This window comes from Canis lupus, chromosome 20 (genome assembly GCF_011100685.1).
Source record: "Canis lupus familiaris isolate Mischka breed German Shepherd chromosome 20, alternate assembly UU_Cfam_GSD_1.0, whole genome shotgun sequence".
Classification (NCBI taxonomy): Eukaryota; Metazoa; Chordata; class Mammalia; order Carnivora; family Canidae; genus Canis; species Canis lupus.
Window position 1 is genome coordinate 22,870,497 of NC_049241.1, and position 19,354 is coordinate 22,889,850.

General features: G+C 41.9%; 1 protein-coding gene across 1 annotated transcript in view; it reads left to right on the forward strand.

Annotated features, from left to right (window-relative positions):
* Positions 1-19,151, forward strand: part of EOGT (EGF domain specific O-linked N-acetylglucosamine transferase) — a 30,615-nt gene extending 11,464 nt beyond the window's left edge. Inside the window, 9 exon segments of the mRNA NM_001009187.1 lie at positions 745-848; positions 6,579-6,671; positions 7,023-7,094; positions 7,459-7,545; positions 8,060-8,128; positions 12,674-12,735; positions 15,868-15,987; positions 18,256-18,358; positions 19,005-19,151. Coding sequence (NP_001009187.1) covers positions 745-848; positions 6,579-6,671; positions 7,023-7,094; positions 7,459-7,545; positions 8,060-8,128; positions 12,674-12,735; positions 15,868-15,987; positions 18,256-18,358; positions 19,005-19,151 — 857 coding nt within the window.
* Positions 19,152-19,354: the final 203 nt, after the last annotated feature.

Consider the following 19,354-nt stretch of genomic DNA (forward strand, 5'->3'; position numbering starts at 1 on the left):
TAGAAGCAATGCTGTAAACAGTGGTGAAAAAACGGAAAACAAGAGACAGGAATGAAAAATACCAAAATGTTAATAGGGCCATCAGTGTCAATACTTCTATGATAAATAGATATTGCTTAATTGATTTTTAAAAATAAGTGATCATAAAAAATAAAATCAGCATTCATGGTCTTATAGTTCTCCATTTTGAGCTAAATAAACTTCTGTTATTTTAGTTGTTGTTGTAATTTACTGATCACTTGTTGCTTAGTGTATATGCGAAAAAGCAGGTCTGTAAGTCAGGTCATTATGCTGTATACACCTTCAAGTTATACAGGGCTGCGGGTCTTTTTATTTTTTTAAAGATTTTATTTATTAGAGAGAGAGGGAGAGCCACAAGCAAGGGGGGGCAGAAGGAGAGAGAAGCAGACTCCCCACTGAGCAGAGAGCCCGATGAGGGACTCCATGCCAGGACCCTGGGATCATTTCTTAAGCCAAAGACAGATGCTTAAGTGACTGAGCCACCCAGGCCCCCCTGCATTCCTGATTTCTAAATAGCCAATTTTACAGTGAATTTTTGAACATACTCTTAATTGAGGACTACCTGAATACAGATCCTTTTGTGTATGGAAAAACTCTTATTTTTTTCTCCCAATTATTTTCAGCTTAAAGTCTATCACCCTGTAAATAGCTGGGGTAGAATAAAAATTGTTGAATCCTTTGCTCTTTGGGGTTAATTAATATAGTTTTTTTTTCCAATACTAGGCGTTAACATGTATCACCACTTCTGTGATTTTGTCAATCTTTATATTACGCAACACGTTAATAATTCATTCAGCACAGATGTATACATCGTGATGTGGGACACCGTAAGTAAGAATGCGCTCTCTGCTTCAGCTTTTTCTTTGCCTGGCTCAGTAACTGTGTAGCTCTGATGTGGTGAAATGGAATTTTCTATGACACCCGCATTGGAATATATACACATCTACATAAATGTGCAGATGGGTGTGAACATATATCTGCATGTACATGTCCGCATACTTATAGGCAGGTACCTTTGCCTGTATATAACTTTGTTCTTTGAATTTTTAAGAAGATTTGTATTTATTTATTTGAGAGAGAGCGAGAGAGCACAAGTGGGGGGAGCGGCAGAAGGGGAAGGAGAAGCAAGCTCCCTGCTGAGCGGGGAGCCCCATGTTATGCGGAGCTTGATCCCAGGACCAGGGATGGTGACCTGAGCCAAAAGCAGATGTTTAACTGAACCACCGAGGCACCCCTGTTTTTTGAATTTTAGAATGAAACAGTGGAAGATTACTTTTCCCCTTTGGGAAGGCAGAGGTCCAGAGACCTATGCTCAGTGTTCTTCTGAGACACACGTGTGAAGGCTTCATTTGCTTACCCTCTCTGACCACCCACCTGACCCCCATGGGGAGAGCTTGCCTCTGTTTTACAGTGTGGCTTCCTGTAATTGCCATTCACCTTTGCTTGATTGTAGAGCTCCCCTTTGCTACTTGCTCGGTGACAATGCTGTGTGTATCAGCTCACTAACAAGGGTGAGTCTTAGGCATAAGCATAAAGACATGTATGTCCTGAATTATACCTGCTGTTTGCTTAGTTGTTTTTAGCACAGACTGTTCTCTTTTTTTTTTTCTTTGCTGCCCTTTTCCCTGCTTCTTCCCATATCCTGCTCCACCTGCCAAGGTAACTCCTAAAGTTGCCCCAATTTCCTCAATTGTGAAATGGGACAATTCTGGTATCTAGATCAGTGTCTTCTTGAGGACAAACCGTAGAGTTTATAACCAGTCATAGTGCTGGCACATAGCACATGTACTTTGTTTTTTTTTTTTTTTTAAAGATTTTATTTATTTATTCATGATAGTTACACAGAGAGAGACAGAGAGGCAGAGACACAGGTAGAGGGAGAAGCAGGCTCCATGCAGGGAGCCCGACGTGGGATTCGATCCTGGGTCTCCAGGATCGTGCCCCAGGCCAAAGGCAGGCGCCAAACCGCTGCGCCACCCAGGGATCCCGCACATGTACTTTGTATGTTGACTGTGACAATGACAATGATAGGGAGAACAAGTGGTTTATGATGTACGTGGCAGGCTGCCTCAACTGTAAAGTTGGAACAGCCACTAGAGATCATCTAAAGTTCAGCTAGACATACCAACTCACAAGTTGCTTGGCCTATCGTTCTTGCAGGGGGACCACAGCTTGCTGGCAGGGCAGCTTCAGGCATTTCCTCTGAAGAGCACAGCTCAGATGTGAGGGGCTGGGAACCACCTGGGGCAGGTACCGGCATCTCATGCCCCACAGGGACCAATATCTCCTGCACACCAGCCAAACTGGCCGAGGCCCCAGGATCCCCATACCATATTGCAAGTTCCAAAAGTCATTGTACCTTTCCCCAGTCCAGATGCAACGTACCCATCAAGCCTCTTTTTAAATCACAAGTAGTGGGGCACCTCAGTGGTTCAGCTGGTTAAGCATCTGCTTTTGGCTCAGGTTATGATTCCCGGGTCTTGGGATCGAGTCCCACATCGGGCTCCTTGCTCAGCTGGGAGCCTGCTTCTCCTTCTGCCTGCCATGTGTGCTCTCTCTGTGTCAGATAAATATATAAAATATTAAAATAAACAAATCACAAGTAGTGTTTTACCTAAAAAGACAGTTGACACGTGTCGTCTTTATTTCCGGAGAACAGGAAATGAGAGCCAGTTATCTGAGGGTCACCTTCTTGTGCAGAAGGGGAAATGGCTTCATCAGTGTCTTTTTTTTCGCAGACAGGAGGCTCATAGTAGAGCTGCATAGAAAGGTTTTCTTTATCACAGCTCCATGGACCCAAAGTCCCATGAGAACTGGTTAATAATTCTTGGCCTGTTAACGTTCTCTTTTGATTTTTTTTCTTTGCAAGGATTTATATTTCCCTCTCATGGGCCAATGTGGCTACCAACATAGTTTCCATTCTTGAAAATGTTTTTTGAGCAGAGGGCACAGCATTTCCTTTCTCCTCCTCTCTCTGTAGAAATGCTTCCAGGCTGCCATCACTAGCTATCAGAAGCACTGAATGATTAACTCGGAATGGTTGAGATAACTGGTGTTATCTCATTTAATGCTTACAGCGCTCTGTGAAGTAGGGTTTTTATTTGAGGAAGCTGAGGCTGAGCCACAGGCAGGTGTTCTGAGAGGATACCGTAAGGGCTCCAAGTCAGGCAGCCAGGCCCCAGTCCTGTGCCCTGAAACCACTGTGCTCTGTCCCCTCCCTCTAGTTCCCTGCAGATCAGATTAAGTTGATGGAAAGCTTTTTAGACACTTTTCCAGAAGCTTCCTTATCTCTTGTTGCATGTTTTGCCATGTCTTCCTCAAGCAGATTGAGTTAAACTGAGCCAACTTATACAACCCTCCCCTTCTCTGCACCTGCTGGGAGGGCATAGATCACACGTCCAGCCACCGTGAAGTCCCAGGTTACTCAGTTAACTGAGTGCATGATGTTAGGGCAGTCTGACCATGCTAGGCAGGCACAGACAGGCCAGATTTAGCCACGCACAGTTGCCACCCTGCTATTACGTCCCTCCTTTGGTATTCTCTGTGCAGACCCTTCAAACCTGTGTACTTGGGCACAGAGGTCTTTACTAGATGCTCAGTCAGGTTCTTGGGACAAGTAAGTCTGCCAAGTAGCTCCAGAATTGAGGCCCACAGGACACGGTAGGTTGGATGAGGACAGCATTAAGGTGTCGTGTGGCTTCACTTTTTTCTCTTGCTGGTAAGGCTTTGGATGAAGTGACACTGCAGCCCCTAGGAAGATAGTGATGCAAACCTCCCCCCCGTGAATGCTGTAGCCTCCAAGCCAGGGTTGAGCAGCGTGCCTGGGAGAAGAACAAGCGGTGGCTGTGGTCACTGTCCACATCTTAGTGACATTTTATAAACAGTCCTCTCAAGGAAACATAGTGGGCCTTCCCTCTCATCCTCTCCAGTCTTAGCATTTTGGCCTCTCCTCAGGCACATGGCTTCCTTGGTGAGCTGGGCAAGGCCACCAGCCCCCAGAGATGCACAGAGGGACAGTCCTGCAGATGCATTTCTGGCCACAGCAAGGTTGCTCTCACTCAGCAGAATGAATAAAAGGGAACTTACTGCAGGCTTTCCACATTTCCTTGTGCTGAGTGGTAGTATAGCTTCATTATTATTATTTTTAATTTTGCAAATAACACCTGTTTGTAATGGGTTCAAACAACACAGAAGTATGTAAAGTTAAGACAAGTCTCCTGTCCCTAGAGAGGAGGAGGTTGGAAGTTGGACAGGATGGATGAAGGGAATCAAGAAGTACAGATATCCAATTATAAAATAAGTAAGTCATGGGGATGTAAAAAAGAAAAAAAAAGAAAGAAAGAAAAAGAAAAAGGTCTCCTTACCTTCTTTTCTTCCCCATTTCACTCAAAGGTAACTAACTACAGTTACCATGTATGAATCTTTTGCAAGACTTTAGCAAATATAAATACATGCTTATCCAAAGTTTATGTAAGGATTTATATAAGGATATAATACAATTTGTGTCAGGGAATGTTTCTATTAGATCCTTACAGAAAATATGCTCTCATATTTGTGAACTTAATATTATATCAGGGGCCATCTTTCCAAGTGGGTACATGTAGGGTTCTTAATTGTTTTCAGTGGTTACATGGTGTTCAATTTGGTGGATGTTACGGAGGTTCTGGTATTTGATATGTGCCAGGGTATGTGTATGATCTCCAGGCCCTCACCCCAATCATACTTAGTTTCCATTTTTGTGCTATTTATGGAAATGCAGTGACATTCTTTCCACAGACATATGTCTTTATGACCTCTTCCCAGCATTTCTGTAGGATGCATTCCTGGAAGGAGAATTTCTGAGTCATAGGTTAGATGCGTGTTTAAGTTGGAGACATACACAGGAGGAAGTTTTATGACATCTTTAAGAATATCCAAATATTCTTCAACATGAGACTAGAAAGAAGTCCGTCCTTCCCCTGTGGCAGATAATTTGAAGTTGAGGGGTGTAGATAAGAAGCTTCCGGAGCTGGTGGTTACTGAATAATACATGATTTCCCTGGAAAGGGATCAGTCAGGATTGCTGTATTTTATTATTAATTTTTCCTTTCAAAGGTATCTTATTTTATCTGAGGTATTTTATCTCAAGAAATCATCTAGAATCACTTCTTTTAATTGCCCTTTATTTATTATTGAACCAGAATAGGGACATTTCATTTTTGATGGTGTTGAGAAGGCCTTTATTAGAATGGGAATGGAGAAACATCGAAGGAAAAAAAAAATTTTATCACTACATCTAACAGTTCTCAATAACTTTGAAATAACTCTAATATGTGTAACATAAAAATTTCAAAATCTGAAAAAAAGAATGCTATAATGATAAAAAAGACATGAACATAATGTATAACCCACTGTGGACCTTGAATGTCATCCCACAATACATAGTTCTTATTTATTTTGACTGAAGTTTTCAATTTAAGTTATACCATTTTTAAATAAATTGATCTCTTTCCTTTAGCTGATGGAGCACATAATTAATTTCTACTTTTCAAAAATGAAATGCATTCAGTAAATGTACTAGAAAGAACTACTTCCTGCTGTGAGGCAAATTGCCATACAGAGATTAAGAGCTTGGAGTCTGGAAGCAAACAGACTGAATTTAATCTGAATTCTGCAAACACACCAGCACTACCATTTATGCAAATTACCTAAATTTATTTCTCAGTTTCCTCATCTGTAAAACTGGGGTAATGATATCACCTAACTCATTAAATTTGTGGGGTGTTAATGATTTTTAAGTGCTTGGGATATAGGAAATATGCAAGATACTATTATTATTATTAATAATAATAATTTTTAAAAGATTTTATTTATTTTTTCATGAGAGACACAGAGAAGCAGAGACATAGGCAGAGAGAAAAGCAGGCTCCCCGTGGGGAGCCCGATGTGGAACTCGATCCCAGGATCCTGGGATCACATCCTGAGCCAAAGGCAGATGCTCAACACTGAGCCACCCAGGCGCTCCTAATTATTATTAATGTTAATAAGGAATTATCACATGTTATTCTTTAGTCAATAGAGAGATCATTTCATAGGATAATGTTCCATATTTTAGTGTTAGAACTTTCAAGGGATATTTTTACTTTGAGATTTCTTTTCAAAAGTATATCCCATTTACCCTGATAATTTTTGCTCACCATGAATACCCAAGTGTGTACAGATGGTTGGTGTCTGTATATGCTGTATGTCTGTGATTTGGTTGGAAGAGTCACAGGGGAAAAAACCCCACACTAACTGCTATTCGGAGACGTGAGTGTAGAAAGGGATGGGGTAGAAAACCAAAATGTTTTTAACACACTAAGATTATAATCGTGGTGATTATTTCTGATGGCATTACATCAAATTAGGTACTTGTTCAGGCCTAAGATGAAAATCTGTTTTTCTTCTATGAATTTTATGAGCTTGTTTAGGATCATTAGTTTTTAATACTGTCAAGCTGGTTCAGATATTTTGTTGCACTTTTAACAAGCCACGTTGTAGCCTTTTGTCGCCCTAACCTATTTTGTTTCCACTTTCAGAGCTCCTATGGATATGGTGACCTGTTCTCTGACACATGGAAAGCATTTACTGACTATGATGTTATACATTTGAAAACTTACGATTCCAAAAGGGTACTGGAAACTTTCCTGAAATGTCTGTAAATAACAATCATTACAAATGACTCACTCATCAAATGAATATTTAATATGAGTTTCTGTTAGCTATTACCATTGATTTGTGACTCGGTAGTTTCTTTTTTTATAACTGAATCGTTCTTAATTATTAACCATGTAGCGTTAAAAAAACTTTTTTCCTTTAGATTTTCCAAAATTATGAATTTCACTTGAGTGAAATAGTTTGCTCTTGAAAATATTTCAATGCGAAAAAGAGATTAATTAAAATTTATTCTCTGTAATTATAAGTACTATTTTGATGTGGTGGAAGTTGGGTCCTCTTACCTCATACAATACCTTCATTCTTAGGTATGTTTTAAAGAAGCTGTTTTTTCCTTACTCCCCCGGATGCGATACGGGTTGTTCTATAATACCCCTTTGGTAAGCATGTCTGTTGTTCATATTCATATTTGTACATTTATTTTTGATAGTTTTTTTTTTAAGATTTATTTATTTTAGTCAGAAAAAGAGAGAGCACACAATTGGTGGGGAGGGGCAAAGGAAAAGGGAGAGAAAATCCTCAAGCAGACTCCCATTGAACGTGGAGCTGGACTCGGGGCTCGATCCTCGGACTGTGTCATCATGACTTCAAACAAAATCAAGAGTCAGCCACTTAACTGACTGAGCCATCCAGGCATCCCTGTTCTTGATAGGTTTTAAAAGAACGTGTATATATAACTTGAGAACATCTTAAATAGTAATGCACAATTATTCACTGTAATATGAACTGTTGTTTTCATGTTAGATATCTGGCTGTCAAAACACTGGATTATTCAGAGCTTTTTCCCAGCATGTGCTACACAGACTGAACATCACACAGGAGGGACCCAAGGTAGGAAGTCCCTTATGGGTTCTGATGCAGGCCTGACTTCTCACCCTCAATAAAAATCAGTGCCACCTTTTCAGAAAAAGAATCTGAAGACAGTGTTTTCTGGGTTAACAGTTTCTCACCTGAAGTGATCCGAATCAGATATCACCAACCTACGACAAATAAACTAAGGGACAGTGGAAATCTGTGCTATTTTTTTCTCCTTTTCCCTTTCCCTGTCTTTCCTCACGTCTCCTTGTTCTCCCCTCAATCTCCTCCTCAACCCACAAACCCCAGCCAAAAATTCCACCCAGCCAACCAAACAAGTGTAGTAAATAGGTTTTGTCTTCTGTGGCTAAAGTGGATGCATTTTTATTTCCTGAGAGAACTCTGGAGGAATTAGGCTCAAAACATAATAGTTCCCTTAATGTATCCTGATGGACTTTCATCCCTTGTGAGAATCACATTTTAGGTTCTAGCATTCACTCATCTGTGCAGGCATATACAGCATGATTTTGCCTTTTCCTTTTGACTACAGGACGGAAAAATCCGAGTCACCATACTTGCACGGAGCACAGAATACCGGAAAATCCTAAACCAAAATGAGGTTAGTTTTTGGTATGTGTTTTTAATATCATCATATTGAATTTAACTTCCTGTGACTGATGTATTTAATATTTTTATACATTGCATTAAATGCCTTGATTTGAAATTATTAGCTTTTAGAAAAGTTTGATGGCTATGCCCAGTTCATTTATTGGACTTCTACTCGGAGTCAGCAAACCACCAGTTGCCCAAACTAGCTTTACATCACCATAAACATTCATCTCCCCCAACTCAGAGTGGAAACAGAGACAGAAGCTCTCTGAATCCTGCCTTTACTGCCATAGATTGCCAAACATTCTGCCTCTGGACAAACTAGCAGCAGAAATGCAAGAGTATTTCTAGAGAGGGCTGGTGGATACAGTGATACGTGGTGATACAGTGGCCTCCAGAGGCTAAGTTGGAAGAGTCTCCATTTTTTTCCTGATTGTGTGTCTTAGGAACTATTCACCTGTCGGATTTTCAAATTCATTTTGATAGCATCAACTCACACATTATACTTAAATAAGATCACCGTGCAAGGCCCCTGCCTAAAACAGCATGGCTGGAAGATGTTCTCACAATAGTATGATTGACTGCACAGAAGTGTGTTAAGCACCTGCTATGTCCTGGGCCATATTTTAGGCCCTGGAGCTACAGTAGGGAACAGGATAGGTAAGGTCCCTGTGCTCATAGAGCTTATGCTCTCAAGGTATGACAGACAAGAAATAAGTAAGCTAGTCCCTAGGTGAGGTGATTTCAGGTAGTGGGCAGTGCTACAAAGGAAGTAGAACAACATTTATTGGGGCAGGAGATACAGGAGGGAGGGGGAAGCAGTCAGGTAAGGTGTTTAGAGGTACTGTTGGGCAGAGACCCAGTCAAGAGGAAGCCAGCCAATGAGACTGCCTCGGGGGGGGAAGTAAATGGCCTATGGTGTCTAGAGCCTCAGGTGCTCCAGGAACGGAGAGGTCACCAGTGTGAAGGTAGCACAGTGGAAGAGGTGAAGATGACCCCACAGAGGTCAGAGAAGTCAGGCAGGGTGTGAGGAGGTCCCATATCTTTTTAGCCTCATAGGCCTAGGTGAGAGGATGGGTGGGCTGGATTCCAGTGTGAGGGAAGCCACTGTGAAGTTTTCAGCAGGGTGTGGTAGGCAGAATCATGGGCCCCCAAAAGATGGCCACGTCCTAATCCCTAATCCTGGAACCTGTGACTAGGTTAGTTTACCAGGCATAAGGATGATAAAGTTGCAGGTGAAATTCAGGTTGCCCATCAACTGGCCTGAAAATGGACAGATTAACCTGGATTTCCCAGGAGGGCCCAATAGATTCACAAATTGGGCATAAGCTGTCTCCACCAGAGATCTTTTGCCTCTGCCTGGAAAGCTCTTTGCTTAGCTGGATTCATCTCACCGACCGGATTTCAGTTCAGCACCTCCTCGAAAGTGAAAGAGGAAGAGGAAGACATGAGGATAGAAGCAGGGCCAGAAAGATGCCACATTCCTGGTTTTGTGGATGGAGAAAGGACCCCCAAGTCAAGGAGTGCAATGACTTCTAGAAGCTGGAAACTGATTCTCCCCTAGAGCCCCCAGAAGGAGCAGAAAGCACAGCCCTGCAGACAACTGTCTGTCTCACTGTTGGACTCCTGTCCTGTAGAACAGTGAAAGGGTCAGTTGCATTCTTGTAAGCTGTGGAATCTGTGGAAATTTGTCATAACAGCTAGTAGAAAATGAATGCATGGGCAGAGACATGAACTGGCTTACTTATTTGTAAACTACTTTGGCTGCAAGAGTAGGAACAGGGGATTCACTTAGAGCTGTCACTGTGGCCCCGGTAAGAGTTTAGATGAAGACGGTGACAGCAGAGGTAACAGAGTAAGTGGATTCAAGATCTGTCTCGGAGATCATGTCTAGGAGACTTCCTGTGGGGATATGCAGGTATACGTGAGGTCAGGTCAGGAAAGGTATTGAGAATCAGAGGTGAACTCCCAGGCTTTTAGCTTGAGCAGGTCAGTGGAACTAAGATGGGAAAAGCTCAGTAGGAGGGGACTGGGTGCAGGTTTGGATGGGTAAAATGATTTACACAGATTAATTTGGATGCCTGACAGGCTGATCAAAATTATGTAATTAGTGTCTTGAGATCCATATGGATTATGGAGGACATGAACATATGGTGTAATGAGACATTGATTGGAAGCTGTGGGTGGAAGAAATGAGCAGTGTGTGTCTATGTTTTAAAGACCTGAAAATAAAAATGTATCAAGTGATACAGTGTTGAGGTAGATGGATGGGAAGCCTCATGGACAGGCATATCAATAGTATATATTGGTGGAGATATCACAAATTGAGTGCTAATTATGGGCCAAACGTATTGCTGTATGTTCCCCATGCATGTTCTCCAACGCTTCCAGCAAACCCATGAGGTGTATATTTTATCATTACACTCTGTTTTAGACAAGAACACTGAGGTTTAGAGGTTTAAAAACTTGCTTAAAGTCACCCAGCTAGTAAGCAGAATAATGGGAGGTGAGCCGGGGTCGTCAGGGGCTGAGCCTACTTCTTAACCAGAGAGCTCTACTGCTCCAACACAAATAAATGTGAGAGGAGGCTGACCCACCTTGGTTCCCAGTCCATCAAGAAGGCCAAGGAGCAGCATCAAACCACTGGAAAGCAGTCCAGCAAAAAGGGGTAGTGCCAGTAGGTGATGCAGCCACTGATGTGTTTGCATCTGGTCACACAGATTGTGCAAACGATGTTGCCCACAGGTGAGATTTGGCAATTTGGATCTGAACTCTGAGCCAGAGAGCACCCATTGGCATCACTTGAAAAGGCAGCTACCAAGCAGAGAAGAAAGCACCTTCGACTGTACCTTGTTTCGTGAATAAATAATAAAACCCAGATGCTCTCATTAAAATGACATTTCCTGCAATCCTGCCCAACCTCAAGGTTGGATAGTCACATCAGAGGGCTGTGGCCACTTCCACAGTGTGACTAAAAATTGTAGAAAAGAGCCTGTTTGCTCGGAGACCCTCTGAAACAAGAGATTCTTTTTATGTGGGCCCATCTCATTACAAGGCCAGGGCTCATGCACTGGGATTAATTCACTCCTGGAAAACGGAATTCTAACCTATCCTTGCTCCTTCAACTCCTTGACATAAGCAGTATCTTCATGGGAGTTTGGGGGCTGTCTAGAGAGAGAAACTTCCATTCTATGACTGTGTATATGTCTGTAACAGGGGAGGGGAGGGGATGGAAGTCCCTGCCTATTGCTTTTTATAAATGGGTGAGTTTAGGGCACTGACTAAAAACACAGGTTCTGGAGTCAGATGACCTAGATTTAATTTTGGCTCTGCCCTTTGCTAGCTACAAGATCCTGGGAAAGTTCCTTAACATCTCTAAGCCTCCATTGTATCATTAAAAATAAGCATATGCGGGGGTAGGGGTGGAGTACACCTGAGAGGCTCAGTCAGGTAAGCATCCGACTCTTAGTTTCGGCTCAGGTCATGATCTCAGATCTTGAGCTTGAGCCCCATGTAGGGCTCCCTGCTCTCAGCTCAGAGTCTGCTTGAGATTCTCTCCACCCACCTCCCCCACCCCCACTCACATGTGGGCTCACTCTCTCTCTCTCTCTCTCTCAAATAAATAAATTAATTAAATGTTAAAAAAAAAAAAAGTAGACATATGGGGATGCCTGAGGCTAGCTCAGTTGGAGGAGCATATGACTTGATCTCTGGGTTGTGAGTTTGAGCCCCACATTGGGCATAGAGATAATTTAAAATTTTTAAATCTTAAAAAATAATAGGTGTAATAATAATATTGACTTGGTGGGAGACTCATGTGAGGATTAAGTGACAAACACCCAAAGCACTGGGCATTTCCCCCATAATTGAAGTGACACTTTGTTACCGTTGCAGTCCTATAGTGTACAAGAATGGGCAACAGGATAAAGGAGCAAAATTTTCTGAATAGCAGCAACCCACAGTGTTGCGTTAAGATGGTTAATTGTGATGGACATAGAGAACCATGGCTGTATTTCTGATACTAGGTTAATTGTTGCTTTGTTGCTGTTTGCTAAAAGAATAATTTTTTTTCTGTGTAGAACTATTGAAAACATTTTTCTGCCAAGAATTTAGTGTTTTCAGAGGATAAAGTTGAGAGCACAAGTAGTTGTCTGAAGTGAGATAATGGATAGGGAGAGAACTCTTAACGTAAAGTCTGGAACAAGGTAGGTACCTAGCAAATTTATGTTAGAAACTTGAGGGAATAAGTAGTAAGTAGTGGTAATAGCAGCAAACACCTAGTGGCCTCTGTGCTGAGCAGGAATTGTCTGCTTTCAGCCTGAGTGACAACCTGGTGTAGAGAGGGGGTGTTGGGGGGAATGGGTTTTAGGGAGGTTGTGTGACCGAAGGTTGGAATCTGCATGTGAACTCAGTTAAAGATTAAGATGGTAGACCTAAATGATAAGTAAGTTCTGAAAAATGTTTTGTATGAAAATAAGAAATTTTCAGACTCAAAGGAAAATAAAAGAGAAGGAAGGAAAAGAAATTCTGTGTTTTTTTTTTTTTTTCCCCTTAGCTGGTAAACGCACTGAAAACGGTATCTACACTTGAGGTTCAGATTGTCGATTACAAATATAAGTAAGTAACATCCCACTCTTGGGCAGACACTGTCGTCTTTTGCTTGGATGAGTTAATAGAGGATCAATAGGGTTTTTTCAAATAGTTGCTGTTGACACTGATAGACCCGGGTGTGTGTGTGTGTGTGTGGCGGGGAGGGGTGGGACGGACAAGCAGATGCATCAGTGAGGGAAGGGACCAGGTGGGGGCCCTGACAGGTGAGGACCTTGGCACATAGGGGTGGTTGCTCTTCACCTGTGTGGGGTCTGGTATTCTGGTATACCACCTCATTGTTCAAGAGAAGTGATAAATCCATATTTCTTTTTTTTAATCTGCGTTTTCATTAGAAATTTTTGAATTTTTAAAATTTGGCCTAAGGTGGGGAGGTGCCAGGGTGGTGTAGTCAGGAAAGCATCTGACTTGGCTTCAGCTCAGGTCATGATTTCAGGGTCCTAAGATCAAGCCTCACATTGGGCTCCACGCTCAGCACAGAGTCTGCTTGAGATTCTCTCTCCCCTCTTCCTCTGTCCCTCCCCCATGTCATACTCTCTTTCTCTCTCTCTCAATAATAAATAAATAAATCTTTTAAAAAAAAAAAGGTGGCAACTAATCCTGAATTTTGAAAAAAAAAAAAAAAAAAGATAACCCTGGCCTCATTTATCCTGCTAGTTTGCTGAGTTTCAACTCCTGGCTTAAAATTAGTTACATGGGAATAATTTGAGGGTCATGGAGTAATATGAGATTTCTAAAAATATTGCAAAGTGTCTGTATTTCTTTTCAAACTCTGACACAAGCAAAGGGCTTAAAAAGATTGAGTATGCCTAACATTTCTTGTGTAGGTAAGCCCTGTTGATATTAAAACAACAACACTGTAAAATAATACCTGTTCCTGGTTGAAAAAGTCAAGCAGTTTAGAAAAAAACTCAAAAGGAAAGGAGACAAAGTTTCTTTCCTCCACTTGCCCGCCCACAGTCATTGTCTTGTTCTCCAAATATAACACTGTGAACAGTTTCTATGTCAAAAAAGAAAAAGTAAAAAAAAAGAAAAGAAAAGAAAAAGAAAAAAAAAAGAAATAGTATACATATACCAGCATATGGGTATCTATTATAGACAGATTAGAACTTAACAGTAGGAGGGCCGTGTAGCTGGCTCAGTTGGCAGAGCATGTGACTCTAGATCTCAGGGTTGTGAGTTCAAGCCCCACATTGGGTATCGAGCCTACTTCAAAAAAAAAAAAAAAAAAGAACTTAACTGTAAGCAGAGGAGTTCGCACCTTACTCATCATGCATCCCCTCATTTATCCAATAAGTCTTTATCATGTACCTGCCATGAGCTGGTCACAGGCTTTGAAGTAGGAATTAGTTACGGAGGGCGGCATGGCTCTGGTCTTGAGGACCAGAGAGACCTGAATACAAATAAACAGCAATCGTGAGAACGGTTACCATTTGTTGAGACTTACTGGTATGCTTTATCTCATCTCACTCTCCCTCCAGTTTTATAAGGGTGGCAAAACTATTCCTGTCTTACTAATTACACTGTGCAGTGGTGGCTACCATCATCGCCACAGGAAGACATGGAGGAAGAAGCAGGCCCGATGTCAGGCTGACAGATCTGGGGATGGGGTGCACCTCAAAGGCTCTGGCATTGACTGGTTTTTGAGGATATGTAGGATTCCCTAGATGAAGGAGGAATGACAATAAATTCAGACCTTGCCAATCTGAGGGATAGAGTAGATGGAGCCTTCCCTCCTTATCCTCAGACGTTGTCCGCAGGTGGTGACTCCAGGGTTATATCTATCTGGGCACGTACCCATCCTTCCCCTGGCATCAGTTGGCATTCCTAGAGAAACCAGGGCACATGTACCTCGTGTGAGACGTCTGTAATACTGCCCCCTGTCTTCCTTTCCCTGTGTGGGGTGTGGGGTTTCCATTGTACTTCAAGAGGAAGCTCTTAAAGAGGGGGATCTGAGGGGTGCCTGGGTGACTCAGTCGGTTAGGTGTCCGATTCTTGATTTCAGCTCAGGTCACGATCTCAGGCCATGAGATTGAGCCCAGCATTGGGCCTTGTGCTCAGCATGGGGTCTGCTTCTCCGTCCCCCTCTGCTCTTCCTCCTGTTTGTGTGCTCTCTCTCTCTGTCTCTCTCAAATAAATAAAGTCTCTTTAAAAAAAATAGGGGAGAAGCTGGGAATTCACATTCTTTTCTTAAATCCAAAATAATCTTGGACATTTTTTTTTTTCCCTTTGGGTAAGCAGGACTGGGAGATCTAATTCCATTCAATGTATTCAGAGGGTTATACTTACTCCGGTGTTTCTTGTCAGCCATTTCAGTGGACTTTTTTGGCATTGATTTTCTGTTCAGAGTTTGCATGTCTTTTAGGGTCTTGTATTTAGATGGTACTTTTACAATCTTAATGTGCATAAAATTGTGGATTAGTCTGTTGCAAAGGCAGGACAATGCCCTGGTGGTGTCTGAGCTAATTTTAGGTATACCCAGATGGCATTGAATAAACTCCAGTCACACAAGGAGAATTTATTTTATTTTTAAAAATCCTTTTATTATCTTAAAGAACTAGGCTTCATCTTGATACCCCTATATTATAACATCTCTCTAGTGCCTGCTCATTTCCCTTTTTTTTTTCATAAAGAAAAAGAGCAGGCCTCAGGTTCAGAGCTTTGCCTTGCTGTGGATCTTCCTAGATTTGATTCTTTTTCCTTTGATTATATTTGTTTTTACAATTTTGTTTGTCCTGTATTGCTGGCTTTTCATTTAAGACAGCTCTAAAAGTTTCCTTTTAAAATAAATGCATTTAGGGGTACCTGGCAGGGTAGAGCTTGCAGCTGTTGATCTCAACTGTTGAACTCACGTTCAAGCCCCACGTTGTACGGAGATGACTTAAAAATAAAATCTTAAAAAAATGAAATACCTGCATTTAAGTTTAAAACAAAGTGAGCTAACTCAGAAATAATGTTAAGTTATTGAATAATTATTAATTACTGGAACAGGCTTTAAATTGGCAAAAAGTCATAGTGGAATATGATTTAAATTGGGAACGGCACTTGTATAAATATTGTTGACCATGAGTCATGAGCTAAGTCATCTTAACAGTTTCTCTCTTCTCCCCATCTGTCTTTTGTTGTTCTATATGCTCACAGGGAACTTGGGTTTTTAGATCAGCTGAGGATCACTCACAACACGGACATATTTATTGGAATGCATGGAGCTGGTCTTACCCACTTACTTTTTCTTCCAGACTGGGCTGCCGTATTTGAACTGTAAGTGTTTGGAGACAGTTTTAAGGTGGCGAATGATGCTTTTAATGCCTGCCAAGACTGTCATAGAACTTCAAAAGGCGTAATATTTAATCACTACAGGAAAGTCACATCATATAAGCTTCTAGAAAGGAAACAGCAAGCAAATACCCCTTTCCCCCCATCTCAGTATGATGTGGGAGATGTGAGTCTGTGACTTCTGTCCTCAGAGCTCGTTCTTGTTTGCCTCTCAGACAGTGACTGTCTCTCTGCCCTCTGTGTCATTATTATGGTAAAAGGGAGCCTGTATGTTGCCGACCTGTGTTCATGGCAGCAGTGTTCACAATAGCCAATGTGGAAGCCACCCAAATGTCCATCAGCAGATGAACGGATAAGCAAAATATGGAATATTTGCTTGGAATATATGGGCATGCCTCTGCATTGTTCAGCCTTATAAAGGAAGGGAATCCTGTCACATGCTACAACATGGATGAACCCTGAGGACATTATGTTAAGTGAAATAAGCCACTCACAAAACGACATAACACTGTGTGATTTTGCATGTGTGAGGTGCCCAGAGTAGTCCGGTTCCTAGAGATAGTGTGTAGAGTGGTGGTTGCCAGGGGCCCTTGGTGTGGGGATGAAAATGAAGAAGAAGAGTTCATGTTGTGTGGAACAGAATTACAGTTTTGCAAGATGGGGAATTTCTGGAGATTGGCTGCACCTGTGAATACACGTAACACTACTGAACTGTGCACTTAAAAATGAACAAGATGGTAAATTTGATGTGTTTTCTACCACATTAAAAAATGAGAGTTTGGGGCACCTGGGTGACTCAGTTGGTTAAGCGTTTACCTTCAGCTCAGGTCATCATCCCAGAGTCCTAGGATCAAGTCCCACATCGGGCTTCCTGCTCAGCAGGGAGTCTGCTTCTCCCTCTGCCTCTTCCCCGACCCCACGCATATGTTTGCTCTTTCTCTCAAGTAAATAAATAAAATCTTAAAAAAAAAAAAAAAAAGTTCAAGAACCCATATGTCTCAGAAAGAGCTCTAAAACATAAGCTGGCCACTTTGCCTTAAGCTCACTAATTTCATCCACAGCTAAACTGAGGCTTAAAGGTGAACACGATCTTTCTGGTATGCTCCATGAACTGGGTGGGTGGTGGAGACATGGCCTCCTCCCCCTTGGGTACTTCTGCACTGGACACTAAGCCTCATCTTTAGTTCTGGATGTGCCAATAGCAGTTACTGTTACCTCATTTCTCTCTTTGTGTCTAAACACCTAGATTTTATGGTATCATTTTATTTTTATTTTATTTTTTCAAAGATTTTATTTATTCATGAGAGACACACAGAAAGAGGCAGAGACATAAGCAGAGGGAGAAGCAGGCTCCCTGTTGCAGAGCCTGATGCAGAACTTGATCCCAGGACCCAGGGATCACGCCCTGAGCTAAAGTAGATGCTCAACCACTGAGCCACCCAGGTGTCCCTCTGGTATCATTTTAAAAACAACTTCACTAGGTATATAAATGGGAAATGATTTAGAGAAAAAGTTGTGAACTTCCAACATTCTGCGAAAATATTTGAAATACACATATGTTTGAGAAATAGCCAAATAATTATGGATTCTATCTCAGTGCATCATTTCTCCCAGAGGGAGGCAAAGGAAGGAAGGGAGAGAGGGAGGAAGGAAAGAGATATATTGATAATCCTTAGGCCTTGGAGCTCAGCAGACCTAGGTTCAACTATTTGTACTTCCCTAGCTTTGTGCCCTTGGATGTGGTGCCTCCCCCTCTACACGCAAGTCCGTGTCCATGTGTGTAGACTACGTATTAGGAGATAATATCAAGTTCACAGGCGGTCAGCCCTATTGATAAACTTCATTTCCCTCCATTCCTTGATCCCATTTGGTTTTTTTTTTTTTTTTAAGACTTTATTTATTTATTCATAGAGACAGAGAGAGAGAGAGGCAGAGACACAGGCAGAGGGAGAAGCAGGCTCCATGCACCGGGAGCCCGACGTGGGACTCGATCCCGGGTCTCCAGGATCACGCCCTGGGCCAAAGGCAGGCGCCAAACTGCTGCGCCACCCACGGATCCCCCCATTTGGTTTTTTTAAGTTAAGGTAGCTTAGTTACGAGGAGCTTTAAAAAATAATCTCCATCTATCTCGTGTAGTAGTTACGCAACCTTTCATAGGAACACACTTGAGAGATGTGTTATCTCCCAGAGAAGTGTTGGTTTGGCCAAACCCCTGGCCACAAGTCTCATGTGTGGGTGACCTTGCATCCTTAGGTACAACTGTGAAGATGAGCGCTGTTACTTGGACCTGGCCAGGCTGAGAGGCGTCCACTACATCACTTGGCGAAGGCAGAACAAAGTCTTTCCTCAGGATAAGGTAAAGTTCAATGACTAAACTCACCTTGTTTTGCTTTTTTTGTTTTCCTTTTCACCTCATTTTGCCTTTTAATGGGTTTAAAGTATTTAATTAGTGTGAAAAAGTACCACTAAACTTCGTTCCAAAGATAAACTGTTCTTCTCTGGAACGATGAGTTGTATTTTATATTTGCAAGTTGAGGTAAAAGGGAAATTCAACACTCCATATCTTTATGTTGAGAAGACAACTTTGGGAAATTTGGGCCTAGGAAGATCTATTAAATTATATATAGGAGGGGGGATCTCTGGGTGGCGCAGTGGTTTGGCGCCTGCCTTTGGCCCAGGGCGTGATCCTGGAGACCCGGGATTGAGTCCCACATCGGGCTCCTGGTGCATGGAGCCTGCTTCTCCCTCTGCCTGTGTCTCTGACTCTCTCTCTCTCTCTCTCTGTGTGACTATCATGAATAAAAAAAAAAAATATATATATATATAGGAGGGGTCAGCAAACTATAGACCAGTAGGCCAAATCTGGCCCACCACTGTTTTTATGAATAAAGTTTTATTGGGACACTTGCCTTTGCCAAAGTAAAATGATTTTATTTTACTGAAACCCCTGAAAACCATGGCCTCAGTGACTTACATATTTATGTTTTGGTTTGTTTTCTCAGGGCCACCACCCAACTTTGGGGGAACATCCGAAATTTACCAACTACTCTTTTGATGTAGAAGAATTCATGTACCTCGTCCTTCAGGCTGCAGACCACGTATTACAACACCCAAAGTGGCCATTTAAGAAAAAACGTGATGAGCTATAAATGTGCTGAATCTGTTTGCAAAAGTCTATTTGTTTAAACATTCCACCACCCAGACTCCCAGTTAAATCAGTAAAACAACTTGTTATTTCCTAGCCCCAAATTACCTTTTCTATGCCAAAACATGCCTTCAGGATAGTACTGAAGTGTTTTAGAGTCTTTAACTGTTCCCTATGATTTTTGTGTCATAACTATTTATCAAGATA